The sequence below is a fragment of the Aplosporella prunicola genome (assembly GCF_010093885.1).
Source record: "Aplosporella prunicola CBS 121167 unplaced genomic scaffold K452scaffold_20, whole genome shotgun sequence".
NCBI classification, from domain to species: domain Eukaryota; kingdom Fungi; phylum Ascomycota; class Dothideomycetes; order Botryosphaeriales; family Aplosporellaceae; genus Aplosporella; species Aplosporella prunicola.
The window spans coordinates 76,652-90,980 of NW_022983548.1; the positions used below are offsets into that span (position 1 = coordinate 76,652).

The window sequence follows — 14,329 nt, forward strand, 5'->3', positions numbered from 1 at the left end:
CGTGCCATGCATGCGCGGGGTAGCCTGTGATACGGACTCCGAGGTCTGTCGGCTTAGCAGGTAGCGTCGCGGCAATCGGTTGCGCGATCTGTCTCGATATTGCTCGCTCATTTGTTTCCCCATCTTTTTCTACTTTTTGGTTCTTTTCCAGGGCTCTTGGGGGTTCTGATAATGAGTTTGTGTTTTTATTGGAGCGTTGTGGGACAAGTGAGAGAGCCTCGCATTATCCCCACATTCTCCGGTCGGAAGGCCGTCAGCCCCGTCGTGCTGTGGAGACATTATCTTATTGAAGGACAGAGAAGAGTGTTATACCGTGCGCCTACAGCATCTTGGCTTGAAACTGTTGAGTCCCAGCCCAAGGTTGATTTATGCGTTTGGCGGATTTGATGATGATAATTGTCATCATTTTGGGAAGGCGGCGATGATGGTAATCATCATTATCAAAATCGCAAAACGCAGAAATGAACCTTGGGGTTGTGTATGCCCACGGGATGATACAGGGTTTCTCATCATAGAATTCTAGGGTGTAAGTACTCCAGCTTTCATGAACTTGTAGCTTCCCTCGTTGTTGCGCCCCAATTTCGCGGTCATCGACTTTCCTTTCCTATCCAGATCTCTTTTCTCGTCCAGATTGAGGTCTGAATCGGACCAACCCTGCACTCCGTGAAACAGGAAAGGCAAAAGGCTCGATTTCCACAGCTTGACATTGTGGGTGTGTTGGAGGTAGATGTTTGTGATGAGGAACACGGTGCCGATTAAAACGAGGACTAGGGGGAATACGATCCACTTCCATCGGACAACCACGTAGCTTTCGGGGTAGTAGGCTGTCCCTTGCAGCATTGTAGTGTTGTGTCCGATTTGGACCTGGCGTGTTAGGCTCTCTGCAACGTGGCTCATTGCCTCGGTGATGTTTTGTGGAAACAAGGTAATTCCTGGGTGATACCCAGAACCATCCTCGCCAAACAATGAGACCGCGAAATTCATAATACGATTTATGAAGTTGTTGATAACGAGATGGTCGATGCAGTTGACGGCGAAGTTCTTATGGCCTTGTGCTGCTGATGCATTTGCTAGCTCTTTAGAGCCCGACCTAATTTCGAAGGACATTCGCGACTTATCTTTCATAAAGCACGACGGTCTGTCCAGTGGCCCATCTAAAGCTTCTAGCGGTACTTCGTTAACGGAGTATGGCGGCATTGTACCGTTTACCTATGTTTCTTGTTACATGTTGCTATAAGCTTTGAATGGAAGGGTTCTCTGTTAACTTACGACTCGAACACCTCTGTAAGCTTTTGCACACCAGCTGATTTTACACTCTGTGACATCTGGAAGCGAAGAGTCTCCTCCTAAAGACGAGTTTACTTTTACGATAGCAATAGCAGTCAGACTTTTGTTTGCGAAGCGGTTCAATGTAGCATTGCCCGAAATGATAGTCCGAGGTGAAGCACAGGTGCAAACAGAATTAAACAACATGTGGTTGTTTTCTGGGGTCTCGTACGTAAAGCGACAGCCATCACAGTTCTTCACTTTAGTTGAGTAAAAAGCGTCGTAGATGGCTGTATAGTCTTTGTTTGGTGTGCTTTCCAGAGTTACGTTTTTACAGGAACTGCAAAGGCCAAGAGTCGTGTAATCTGGCCAAGTGCAATTTCCCGTCGAGCAGAAGTAGTCAATAGGATATGGTAAATTAAATATACCCCGGATAAATGCACCTTGCAAATCGGAATTTTTGAGATCTGTAGAAACAATTATCAGCCAAGAACTACGGAGAATCAGCGAAGAGGGCCACTAAACCAGCAAGGACATTTGTATAGTAGTATCGACTTAAGCCGCTGTCATAGTTGTTTGCAACAGGTATCTCGGCACGCGCGTCGAGTTTGGGGCGAGTTCGAGTTTCTATCGATATGACTTGTTGTGCGAATGGTTCCATGGTAAGGGAAGCAACCATAGTGAAAGCACCGACTGTGGCCAGAAATGTTCCGGATTGCAAGTAATTGCGGGGCTTCAAGTGAAGGAAGAACTGAAAAGCGCCCCAAGGCCCTCTGCTCGCTTCGTCGTACATGTCGAGATCTTTCAGTGAATGCGCTTTGGTTTTAAAATGGAGCCATTTGATCTGACTAAGACCCTGGGCGATAACTAGCAGCATCGATGTCTTCAAGATCGTGACGAATGTTGATATCATGGTGCTTGGGGCAAGGACAAATCGCCAGTTGTCGAGTGGACTGTTGTGAAGACATGGCAGAACGACGAGTATGGCGGTGGCTGCAGAGAGGCTGACAATTATGCCGCTAATCTCCCATAGCCACCATCGATCCGCTAGATGGGAAAAGCATCGGCCATCCTTTTTGTGGTCCTTGGATGGTTTATCCTCTATGAGGCTTTGGCTGGGTGGAATATGTTCTAGGTATGTCTGTTGCGGCGGAGACCATGTTTGCAAGGGATTAGAATTGAAGTTCATTTTGTTAATAATTGGAACAGGAACCATGATGGACGATGGAGAAACTATAAATATGCACTGAAGCGGCCCCCAAAGCTGCAGCCTTGGGCGCATGGTTCCAGAGATGCATGGTTATTGTGGGACCGACAAGAGCTGTTATCCAATGTATCGATAGCTTCCGTAGCACAGGCTGCAGGAATACGTAGTACGAAATTTTAGCCGGTGTTGCTTTTCGGCCCCTTCATTGACTTGCCCCGTCCTGCAAGACGAGCTATGGAGGCCCGCCCAGTTCAAGTTTTTCGCCTTCCTTTTTAGGAATAGGTAGGTACAGGGTACGCTGCCTCAGCAACGGGCTTATAATTTACGGATCCGTAGGAGTAAGACAGAGCCATACACCATGCGAATACTATAGTACCAAATTATATCTATGATTCCTCCTTCTAGTTCTTATCAACCTTATAAGCAGGCTAAAAAAAACATGGCATCCATACTCACGGCTGGGAATATATCGTAGCCTCGCAAACCTCCGAGGACCACGCCATATCATTCACATCAAAGTAAAGCGTAAAGCAGCACCTAAGCCACCCTCGCCGCATACGCACTAGTCTTCTGATCCGCAGTCCTAGCATCCCAATCCCTCAAAATCTCCGGCAGTTCATCCTGCACCAAACTCTCAAAAACGCCCTTCTCTCGCGGTTCCCAGCCCAGCTCCCTAAGCCTAACAGCACGACTCCGCGAGTTCGACCAGAGCACGACCTCGGTCGCCGGCCCAAACAGCTCGCCATACTCGCTCTCGCCAATCTCCCTAACCTGGCTGACAGCGATGCGGCCCGCGCTCAGCAGCGCCGCCGAAATGCGCTCGCTCGCCTCTTTCCAGGAGAACTCGCTGCCGTTCTCGCAGAAGAAATACGGGTTCTCCAACACCCACTCTGCGGGCTTCTGCTCCAGCGCGTGCAGAAGCACGAGATAGCCGCGCGCGAGATCGCGCACGTGCACGGCGGACCAGACGCCCGCGCCCTTCTTGACATGGCCGGCGTAGCCATGGACGAGGGCGAAGCGCGCCAGCGTGGGCAGCTGGATCGACAGCCGGCCGTGCACGGGGTTGAAGCCGTAGATGTCGGGCGGCATCATGATGGCGCATTTGGCGTTGGAGCCGAGCTCGGCGGCCTTGCGGACAATGCTCAGGTCGATGGCGCGGTGGGGCGCGTCGTCCGCGAGGGCGTCGATGGCGGCGCGGTCGCTGTCGGCGTAGATGCGGTCGGGGGTCGGCGCGCTGATGACCGAGGTCCCGGACGTGTGCATGTAGATGGTGTGCGCGTTGGCGGCGGCGCGGCGCGAGATCCCGGCCAGGACGGCCTCGACGGACACGGGGTCGTCGGCTGTGGCCGTGTGGATGACGATCTGGGGGCGTGTTAGTGTGGTGGTGGGATTAGAGAGGGGGGAGGCGTGCGTCGGCTTTGGCGGTCTCGTTCGTTATCACGTCTTTGTCGTGGAGGTCGCCGAACACGGTTTTGGCGCCCGTGTTCTCGATCTGGAGAGAGTGTTCTTTGCGGCGCACCATGGCCGTCACGTCGTACCCCTCGTTCACGAGAAGCTCGACGACGTTCCAGCCGATGAAGCCGGGGCCGATGTAGAAGACTTTCTTTCCTGTCATTTTTGAATGGTTTAGACGTCTCAGACAAAGGATTGAATTGGCTTTGGAGTTGCACCAGATGTCCCTTTTCCCGGACGATGGTATGCTATAAGTACAGGTCACTGGAGTAGCGTCATGTGCCCCGCTTCACGGGTCTTGATCTCCGCTTTTTTATTTGAAAGCCACGAAAACACCGTGCTTTGACCAATGACAAAGCAACCTTCTATAAGTAGTAAGGGATCCGCCAATGAATTTGCAAGCAACTACGAGTTTCTTTAATGGCTTACTTGATGGACTGCAATTGTCATTCGGCACGTACCCGGAAACAAGGTGGGGCCTCATAAACGGCTTTTTACGTTGATGAAAGAATAATGAAAGAAGAATGTCCCGCTTGTTACGATACAAACATCGTTCTTTGTGGCAGCCAGAGTCCATCTCAATGCGATTTGGAGCAACTAGTTCGTCTGGATAACCTATACAATTTATAGAAGATAGGTAGAAAGATACGAGGTAACTACTACAGTTTAGAAACAAACTACAGTGATTTACTGTTGGACACTAACTTACCTGACGCAAGCACCCAAGTATGGTTCTCTGCTTACATCGATCGACTTAATTCAGAGCCCTTCACGGCTCACAGTATTTCCGCCAGTTATGCTCCTCCTTAAACCCCAGCACCTCCCTAATCTTGCGATTCGACAACGGCGCCTCCCACTCACCCATCTCCCTCATGAACGGCGTCCTTGGACACGTCTTCTCCAAAAACTCTTTCGTCGGCACCTTCGTCGTGATCGTATCATTCGTCGCATTGAAGATCTGGAACCCCAGCCCATCCTTCCTGACAGCAAGATCGCACATCTGGCCCAAATCGCGGGCATCGATATAGCTCCAGGCATTGCGCTTCCGGCACCCCGGATCCTTAAGATAGCGGGGGAAATCGCGCTCGTACTCGTGCGGCTCGACGACGTTGCCAATCCTCAACGCATAGATATCGACGCCGAACCTGCGCGTAAAGCCGCGGGCCACACGCTCTCCACAAAGTTTCGAGAGGGCGTACGTGTCCATGGGATCGCAATCATAGCTGTCTTCCTCCAGCGGAAAAGCGTGGTAGTCGGCATTGCCCTGCGCGAAACACACGCCATAGACGGTCTCGCTGCTCGCGATTACGATTTTCTTGACGCCGAGCTTGCACGCGGCCTCGATGACGTTGTAAGTCGCCGTCGCGTTGGCGTGGAAGCACTCGCTGTCCGGGACGAGCATGTTGCGCGCGTAGGCGGCAAAGTGGATGACAGCGTCGGGGGGCTGCGGGACAAGGGCGTCGTCGTACCCGCTGAAGTCGAAGTGCGTGGTTAGTGCGTTGAAGACTTGGCCGCTGTCGGTGAGGTCCGTTTTTAGGTCGAAGACGCCGGGGTGGTTTAGGGGATTGAGGTCGAGGTTCAGCACTTTGTGCCCCCGTTTGAGCAGTTCGGGGATTACGTGCCGCCCTGGTGTTTATATGTGAGTTGGGTTAGGGTGCGTGGGGTGTGCTACCCAGAGCAAGGCTGCGCACCTGCTTTGCCGGTCCCGCCGGTGAAGACGATGCGTTTTCCGCTTGATGCCATTGCTGTTGCTGCTCGGAGCATGGAACTGGGTTGGGCTTGAAGAGTTACGTCTCATGGGGGCTGGCCATGCTTTTCTATGTTCGATGTTCGTCGGGAAACTTCTCGACGTCATCTGCCCTTCATCAATCTGTAGCGCGAAAGCTAGCGGGTAAGCTTAATCCCTTGCTGGCCTTTATTCCGCAAAGGGTTTGGGTGAAGCGTTCCTCTTAGCAGCAAACAAACCACCTCCAGCCTTTATCATTCACATCTCTTTACTGCTTAACACTGAGCCCAAAAGACCTAGAACATCAAGGATATTAAAGCCAGAAATTTCGTTAACACAAAGGCTTATTTTTACTTAACACCGCCTCCCTCTATTTTCCCTTCCCTTAACAGTCATATCAAAACCACCTAAACAGCTCCACTCCATAGATATTTTCCCATTCTACCTCATCTTCACTTCAAAACAATTCACTCAACCCCTAAGTGCCCTCCAAATCCAGGCCATACTCCACCACAATCTTCTCCGCTGCCGTCTCCCCCACCAAGTACGCCACGCTAACCAAATGGCAGTTCAGCACGAATGGCAAAACGCTGCAGTCGACGACCCGAAGCCCCTTGACGCCCCTTACCTTGAAATTGTTATCCACGGCCGTTCCATTAGCATCACCCTCCCCATCAATTCCACCACCCTCCCCACCACCCACCTCCTCCTCCGCCCTCCCCATCCTCACCGTCCCACACATATGCCAGCTCGTGCCCGCGTTCTCCCTCACCCACTCCCAAACATTCTCATCAGCAACCCCCTCCCCCACCTCAAACCCCCCGGGCGCACTCAACACGCCCACCCCAAACTCCCTCAACACCGGCGCCTGTAACAAGCGCATCGCCGCCCTAACCGCCAAAACAACCGCCACGCGATCGACCTCCTGCTCAAACAACCGAGGGTCACACACCGGCGGGTCTCTCGCATCGCTACTACCCAGGCTTACGCAGCCCTCGCTCTTTGGCGACATCAGAAACACGAAGAGCGGGAAGTAGTCGTTCTCGGCGCGCGCAGAGGGGTGCAGCACCGGCCCGAGGGCCGCGAGCTCGAAGTGCGGGACCGTGGGGCGGGACATGTGTGTTTTTGTTTCTGGGTCTAGGGCCAGGAACGCGGGGTGCGTGTGTAGGTGGGCGAGCTTTCCGAAGCCGAGGATCAGGTTGTTGTAGACGGAGGTGAGGGGCCCGGAGGCGGTGGCGGCGAAGGCGGCGCGCGCGGCGGCGAGGGCGGGCGCGCAGCTGAAGAGCGAGGGGCGCGGCGTTGTGTTGGGGGGGAGCTGGAGCGAGAGTTGCAGCATGGGGTGGTCGGCGAGGTGGCGCCCGATGCTGGGGAGGGGGACGATGGGGGGGATGACGTGGGCTGTTAGTTGTTCTAAGGGGCCGATGCCGGACAGCATCAGCAGTTTGGGCGTGTCGAGGGCGCCGGCCGAGAGGATGATTTCTTTGGATGCGTAGTCTGCTTGGGTTAGTCGGGGTGGTTGTGGAGAGGGAGAGGAAGGGGAAGGGGAAGAAGGCATACACGTCTGCCCGCCCACGAGCGCGACGCCAACAGCGCGCTTGTCGGCATCAAACAGCACGCGCTGGACCAGCGCCTCCATCTTCACGACCAGATTCCACGGCGCATCATCCAGAAACGCCGTCTTGGCCGTAGCTCTGACGCCGTTCCTGGCCGTCGCCGGCACCGGGCCCACCCCAATCGGGTCACCAGAATTTAGGTCCAAGTTCCTTTGCAGCCTTATACTCTCCGCCGCCACCAAGCTCTCATCAAAGCCCCACTCCCTGCCTTGCGCAAACGACACGGGCACGCGTCCCGCGACGCCATGCGCGCCCTCCTTCAGCCGCACATACCCCGCCCCCGCCAACGCGCTGCCATCATAGCTCTCCAGCCGCTTAAACCGCTCCCTGACGCTCGCCCAGCCAAACGCATCGTCCCCGACCCGCCGCGCCCACTCGTCGTAGTCGTCGCGCGGGCCCTTCGTCCACACGGCGAAGTTAATAGCGGAGGAGCCGCCGAGGCCGCGGCCGCGCGAGTAGTCGATGCGGCGGTGGTTGAGCTGCGCTTGTGGCGTGGTCGTGTAGTTCCAGTTGCTGCCGTCGCCGCGCGCTAGCGTCGTGTACCGGTCGGCAAGGATGTGTGGCGTCGGGTTTGCGCCGCCAGCTTCGAGCAGTAGGATTCGTGGCGCGGCGGGAGTGCGCGCGAGGTGCGAGGAGAGCGTCGCGCCGGCGGGGCCGCCTGCGTGTGTGCGGGCGGGTTAGTTGAGTGCTGCTGGCTGGTGGGGCTGGAGGGGCGGACGCACTTCCTACGATGATGAAGTCGTAGTGCTCGTCTGTGGGCATGACGGGCGCGTAAAACAATGACTGAACGACAATGAAAGAAAGCACGCAGCGATAAAGAGAGCAAGAAGAAGAGCACTCTCCTCACCTAATAAGCAGCAGCAGTAGCAGCAGCATTAGCAGCCCTGCAGTCCGCGGAGCAACAGCACCAGCCCCTCCTCCGCGGAGCACTGCAGCGCAAAGCACACCACACCAGTTAACCCCATCGAGCGCCGCCATCACATCCCTAGCTCACAAACCCCGCCCAACACCGCCTGAGTAACGCTGATGAAGCAGTGCGCACCCGCAGTCGCATAACGTGGGTACTCGCATAGTGAGTGCCTGCATAGTGGGGCAAAGCCAAGGAACCAAGACGCGGGGTCACGAAACCTCAACCGAGCTCAATCGCGGAGGAAGGTCCGCCGAGCGGCGCGGCGTGGGTGATCGCCGGTGCCGGGGGGGTGTCAGGGTGTGCTGATCTTTTGACTCGTCTGCTTGTTTCGTTGAGGGAATACGAGGGTGCGAGAATAGGTACGTATGCCTGCCTAGTCAGAGGTGCAGGTGGGTGAGGCACATACTACGTATGCAAGGGGTGTGGAGTTGAGTGTGTCTGAGTGGGTGGGTGTGGGTGTGTCAGCTTTTAAGGCTGATAGTGGGGTTAAAGGGGCGAGTGTTAGGTGACTAAGAAAAAGAAAATAACGGAAGAGAGGAATAGAAAGGGAATACCTAGTGTAGGGAAAAGATGGAGATGTTTGTACGAGATAGACAGGGGAATAGAAAGTAGAGAAAGAAAAGAAAAGCAATAACGAAAAAGAAAACAGAAAAGAGAAATAAAAAAGCAAACACCACAACCTACTCCTAAAACTACCATAGCCACACCAACACCCTCCATCCCCGCCCCCAGTCGAAGGAACCCAAACACCCAACCCCCGTCCTGCTACCTCACATCAACGCCTCACCGTCCACGCGCAAGCAAACGAGCAAAGCAACAAAAAAACAGCAGCATCATCAGAGCCCAAAGAAAAAGAGGAAGAGATACAAAAAGCGAAGAATGCCAAAACCTGCAAACTCTCTAGATTGCGACTTCTACGTATATACCTCCGTCTACAGCACCGTCACCACACATCTCCATCTCTTTCCCCTCTACTCAACACACCCACACCCGCCCCACCCACACACGCCACCACTCAATCCCATCACTGTATACACCCCTACTCCGCCATAACAGCAGCCTACACACAGAGAATTAGCACCACCCCAACAGAATCAAAGCACGGCAGGAACACCGGCAGCACTCACCTTAGCAACATCATACAACGGAGCAATACCCGTCCAGCGCTCAAACTGATACACGCCCTGGCCAACCAAGACCTCCAGACCATTAACCGTGCGCCAACCCGCATCAGCCGCAAGCTGCATCAGCGCCGTAACCGGCGGCTTATACGTCATCTCAAGCAAGAACCTACCGGGGGCCTTCTGGAGAGCGGCGGCCCCCGCCCCGCCAGCCTCAAACACGCCGCACAGCACCTCGCGCATATTGCTCGCGATGGGCTGGTCGGCGGGGATGGTGCCGATCGCCACCGTCGGGACCTCTGCGGGAGGGAGCGCGGCCGCGCCCGCCGCGTCAGAGAGGACGCGCACGTCGTAGGCGGCGGGGAAGGAGGCTGCGAGCGCGGCCATCTTGTCTGGCGAGCGCCCGACCACGAATACAGGGCTGTACTGCATGGCGTGCAGGGCGTAGATGGCCGCGCGGGCGGTACCGCCGCCACCGATGACCAGGCCCGCTTGGCCCTGTGCCGCCGCGCCGCTGGGGGCCCCCGCCTTGCGCAGCACCAGCACCATGCCCTGCCAGTCGGTGTTCTGGCCGACGAGGCGGACGGAGACGTTACCCGCCGCGTCCGTGACCTCCTCGGGCACGATCGTGTTCAGCGCGCCGATAATCTCGACTTCGGGCCCCACGCTGTCAATGTACGGCCGCATCTCCTGCTTCAGCGGCATGGTGACCGACGCGCCGCCAAAGTCCGCTTGCCGCAGCAGCTGCGCCAGTTCTGCCGCGTTGTTCGTCTCCACGTGCCGGTAATGGTGCGGCAGCCCCGTTTCCCGGAACAGCGTGTTGTGCATCGCCGGCGACCGCGACTGGCTCACCGGGTATCCGCACACGAAGAACTGCTTCGGCTCGATCTGGCCCAGCAGCGACAGCCCGTGCCGGATGTCGGCCGCCGAGAGCTGGCCTGGTGCCGATGCGCCCGGCAGCAGCTGGTGCGTGACGGGAGTCATAAAGTTGTTGATTATGCGGCTGAGCTTGCCGTGCGTGCCCATGTTGATGGCGATAACAGGCGTGGGGTGCGTCTTCTCCGCCCACTCCTTAAACTCGGCCAGAGCAAAGTTGTCACGAACGGACTTGGCGACGCCCACGAGCTTGATGACATCTCCGTACTGCAGCGCCTTGTTGTAGTAGGAGATCCACGAACCGTCGCTCCACGACAGCTCCGACTTCGGGTCGTGGTGTGAAGCGATAATCTGGCTGTGGCCCTTGGTGGAAACAACCTCTTGCAGCAGGTCATCGGGGAAGGTAATCTCCAAGTCAATGAACTCAAAGCCCATGCGAATCGCCAGCCTGTAAAGGTCAAGAGCCTCCTTGGTCGCGCCGTCAGGGAACTTGCCTCCTTGACTCTTCGTCCTGATCGTAAAGATCAAGGGAACAGTGATGCAGGAGCGCAGAACAGCAATCTGTTCGACGAGGAACTCATGCGTCGGAATGCCGTCTGTGGCGTTGGGGTCCTCAAGCAAGTCGACGCGAAGTTCGACCGCATCAGAGCCCACGACAATCTTGTCCAAGTTCTCCGCAAGTGGCGCAACCTGCGGCGAGGTGAGACAGACGAAGAAAGACTGTTTCTTGCGCTTGATGTCCTGCAGCGTCGTGCCCCTTCCCGTCATGACAGAGAGGAAGCGCGCAAAGTCTTCCAGGGTGGCGGCAAGACCGGTCTCCTCGACCGTCGGGCTGTGGAACTGGAAATTGCTGCAATCGCGGTACCAGTCCTTGCGGCGCAACCAAACGCTCATCATCGGGTCGACGTACGCCGGGCGCGTCTTGTCGGTGCCGAGGAACTCCATGACCTTTTCAATGTCGCGGGTGACGAGCAGCACGTTGCCGCCATCCTTCTTCCAGCCGTGGAGGAGGTCCCGCGCCTCAGGAACCTCGACAACGCCACCACCACAGGCAAGGATGTGACCAGTGCCCTTTTCGGCCATGACGTTCTTGAGAAGCTTCAGCTCTTCCTCGCGGAAGAACTCCCAGCCGTGGTTCTGGATGATTTCCGGAATGGACTTGCCAACCTGCTCTTCCAGAGCAGTGTCGAGGTCAACAAGCGGCCAGCCCAGGATCTTCGACGCCCAACCACCCGTCGTCGTCTTACCGGCGCCCCTCATGCCGATGATAAACATTGACTTAGCACTGGTCTTCTTGACAGCGGAGTGCCCAACGGGCGTCTCGGGCTCGTGGCCCTCAAGACGGGCGCCGAACTGCAGAGACAGAATGTCCCAGAAGCCGGGCCAGGTCTTGGCCGTGCAGTCCTTTTCGAGGATGAGAACGGCATCAGGGGCAACCAGAGAAAGGACGCCAAAAGACATGGCCACACGGTGGTCATCGTAGCAGTAGATGCCCTCCTTGGGCGTCTCGAGCTCGTAGCTACGGCCATCGATGATGATACCGTCATCGTGCTCACGGCAGACGACGCCGAACTTGGCTAGCTCCACCCTCATGGCGGCAATTCTGTTGCATTCCTTGACACGCTGGTTTGCGATACCCTTGATGGTGGTAGTGGCAGTCTCGCCGTTGCTGGTCGCAACCGCGGCCAGGACAGAGGCCGTCAAGAACGCGTCAGTCATGGGCTCCATGTCGACCTCGGTCAGAGCCTTCAGCTGGCCACGGGGAGGACCAGTCACGGTCGTCGAGGTAGCGGTCTGCTCGACAGTGCAACCCATGGGGCGGAGCACGTCCACGGCAAAGCGCGCGTCACCTTGCAGAGACTCGGAGCCAATGTTGGGGACGGTGCAGGTGGTGCCGGTGATGGCGGCAATGGCCAGAGGGTAGGTAGCAGAGCTGGCGTCACTCTCGACCTCGTAGTGAGACGGGTTGACGTAGCTCTGGCGAGGGATGTGGTAGGTGTTGTCCTCGGTCGTGGACTTCTCGACCTTGACACCAAAGGAAGCCATCATAGCAATAGTCATATCGATATAAGGCTGGGAGATGACCTTGCCGCCGACCAAGCGAAGAGTGACGGGGTTCTTGGCATACGGAGCAGCCATCAGGATGGAGGAGACGTACTGCGACGAGACAGTGGCCTTGAGGTCGATGTTGCCACCCTCGAAGCCGCCAGAAGCGCCGATACGCAAAGGCAGACTGCCCTCCTTCTCCAAGTAGTCAACATAGACGCCGTTGGTCCTCAAAGAGTCGACAAGAGGGCCGATGGGCCTCTCCTTCATCCTGGCATTGCCAGTCAAGACAGTCGACGACACCGACGACTCCTTGGCCAGCGCTACAACGGTGGTCAAGAAACGCGATGCGGTACCAGCGTTGCCCAGGTACAAGTCATCAGGGCTAGCCTTGAGATCTCCACCGTTGCCCTTGACAACCAAGACCTTGCCATCGTCTTCCCAAGCAAAGGTGGCGCCACCGAGCTTGCCGACGGCAGTGAGCATGTACTGCGTGTCATCGGAGTGAAGCAGGTTGGTGATACGGCACTCGCCGGAGCCAAGGGCAGCCAGGACCAGGACTCTGTTCGAGACACTCTTGGATCCTGGGGGAGTACAGGAGATGTTCAGGCCCTCAGAAACGCCGGGGTGGACACAGACGCTCGGAGAGAGGATTATGCGGATGTCGGCATCAGCGACAACGCTGGCCTTCTTCTCGTGGGTACGGCCGATGCCGGAAAGGAGAACAATCTTCTTCTTCTGGCCATCGTTTTTCTTGTCAACGGCCATGATAGAGATAAGCTCCTCGACAGGGCAGTGTTTGTTAGCAGAGCGTTTGCGGACGGTCTTGTCCTCGAGCGAGGTAGGGAGATCGTAGCTCGCAATGCACTTGGTCAGGCGAGCGACGGCGCCGGGCAACAGGACGCCCAAGTACCGGGCAAGCTCGGCCTCCTTGACCATGCCAATGGCGACGCACTCGCCGTGGAGGATCTGGGGGGTAAGAATGGCCTCCATGGCGTGGCCAATGGAGTGACCGAAGTTGAGCAGGTTGCGCAGGCCGCCTTCCCTCTCGTCCGCGGAGACGACACCCGCCTTGACGCGGATAGATCCCAGAACTATCCGCTTCAGGATGGGCGCAATGTCGGCCATGCGGCGCTGACCCTCAACGGGCTTCTTGTTTATAGTCTTCATAATGATCGTGGCGTTGTCCTCGAGGGCCGCAAACTCGGTCTCGTCCCAGATGGCCGCAGTCTACACAAGTCAGCCGCGTGCCATGTTTTACCACGTCCCCTGCCACGCACTCACCTTGACAACCTCGGCCATGCCGTTGATGACCTCCCTCTTCGGCAGCGTCTCGAGGAACTGCAGGTCGACGTATATACGCTCCGGTTGCCAAAAGGCGCCGACGAGGTTCTTGCCCGCGGGGGTGTCAATGGCCGTCTTGCCGCCGATGGACGAGTCGACCATAGCCAGAAGGGTGGTCGGGACCTGAACGAAGCGCACACCACGCATGTACGTCGCCGCGACGAAGCCGATCATATCACCAATGACACCACCGCCCAAGGCGATGATGACGGTATCGCGGGTGCAACCCTGGCGCAGCAGCCAGTCCTCCACCGCCGCCTTGGTCGACCGCGACTTGGACGTCTCGCCGGGGGGGATCACGCGCGTCAGGAGGCGCGCGGTGGGCGCCAGCTCGGCGGCATGCTGCTGGAAGCTCTGCTCGAAGGCGGAGAGGTAGAGGGGGCTGAGGTTCGTGTCGGTGATGAGGACGTAGGTCGACGACTTGATGTTGGCCAGCAGGTCGCGCGCCACGTAGTTGTCGAACAGGCCGTACTCGACGACTATGTTGTCCTTGCCCAGGATGGGCACCGTCGTGGGGCCTTCTTGGCCCTCGGAGCTGTTCATGGCGGGGTTGGTTGGTTCGATGGGCGGCGCGGAGCCGTGCGCTCAGGTGTCAATTGCTATGACGGCGCACTGGATCGCGGGCGCTGCCAGAATCTAGCAATTGCTCGAGAGGCGGCGATCGTACGATTTAGGTTGCGGGGTGTTGAGTCAAAGCGGTCCTGTCAGAAAGTTTGAGAGCCTCGGAGCGGTTTCGGATCGCCGCCGCGACCCGCATCACCACCTGCG

The 14,329-nt window shown here is 56.9% G+C and overlaps 5 protein-coding genes across 5 annotated transcripts; all 5 read right to left on the bottom strand.

Annotated features, from left to right (window-relative positions):
• Positions 1-519: 519 nt before the first annotated feature.
• K452DRAFT_310684 (uncharacterized protein) lies at positions 520-2,455 on the bottom strand (the record flags this gene model as incomplete). The annotated part of the gene is made up of 3 exons (XM_033543358.1): positions 520-1,209; positions 1,270-1,733; positions 1,792-2,455. 3 exons carry the CDS (start codon positions 2,453-2,455, stop codon positions 520-522), a joined length of 1,818 nt encoding a protein of 605 aa, XP_033394945.1.
• A 384-nt stretch (positions 2,456-2,839) lies between these two features.
• On the bottom strand, positions 2,840-4,187 carry K452DRAFT_360499 (uncharacterized protein). Its single transcript, XM_033546343.1, has 2 exons — positions 3,885-4,187; positions 2,840-3,835 (listed from the first exon to the last, which is right to left on the bottom strand). The coding sequence occupies exons 1-2, from the start codon at positions 4,086-4,088 to the stop codon at positions 3,011-3,013; spliced, it is 1,029 nt and encodes a 342-aa protein (XP_033394946.1). The 5' UTR covers positions 4,089-4,187; the 3' UTR covers positions 2,840-3,010.
• A 519-nt stretch (positions 4,188-4,706) lies between these two features.
• K452DRAFT_254446 (uncharacterized protein) lies at positions 4,707-5,668 on the bottom strand (the record flags this gene model as incomplete). Its single annotated transcript, XM_033538323.1, has 2 exons — positions 4,707-5,551; positions 5,617-5,668. Coding segments are annotated over 2 exons (897 nt in total), but the record flags the coding sequence as incomplete, so codon positions are not given.
• A 461-nt stretch (positions 5,669-6,129) lies between these two features.
• K452DRAFT_300310 (GMC oxidoreductase) lies at positions 6,130-8,026 on the bottom strand (the record flags this gene model as incomplete). Its single annotated transcript, XM_033542320.1, has 3 exons — positions 6,130-7,145; positions 7,209-7,922; positions 7,987-8,026. The coding sequence occupies 3 exons, from the start codon at positions 8,024-8,026 to the stop codon at positions 6,130-6,132; spliced, it is 1,770 nt and encodes a 589-aa protein (XP_033394948.1).
• Positions 8,027-9,213: 1,187 nt separating this feature from the next.
• Positions 9,214-14,104, bottom strand: K452DRAFT_300311 (uncharacterized protein; the record flags this gene model as incomplete). The annotated part of the gene is made up of 3 exons (XM_033542321.1): positions 9,214-9,234; positions 9,302-13,447; positions 13,502-14,104. The coding sequence occupies 3 exons, from the start codon at positions 14,102-14,104 to the stop codon at positions 9,214-9,216; spliced, it is 4,770 nt and encodes a 1,589-aa protein (XP_033394949.1).
• Between the last annotated feature and the right edge of the window lie 225 nt (positions 14,105-14,329).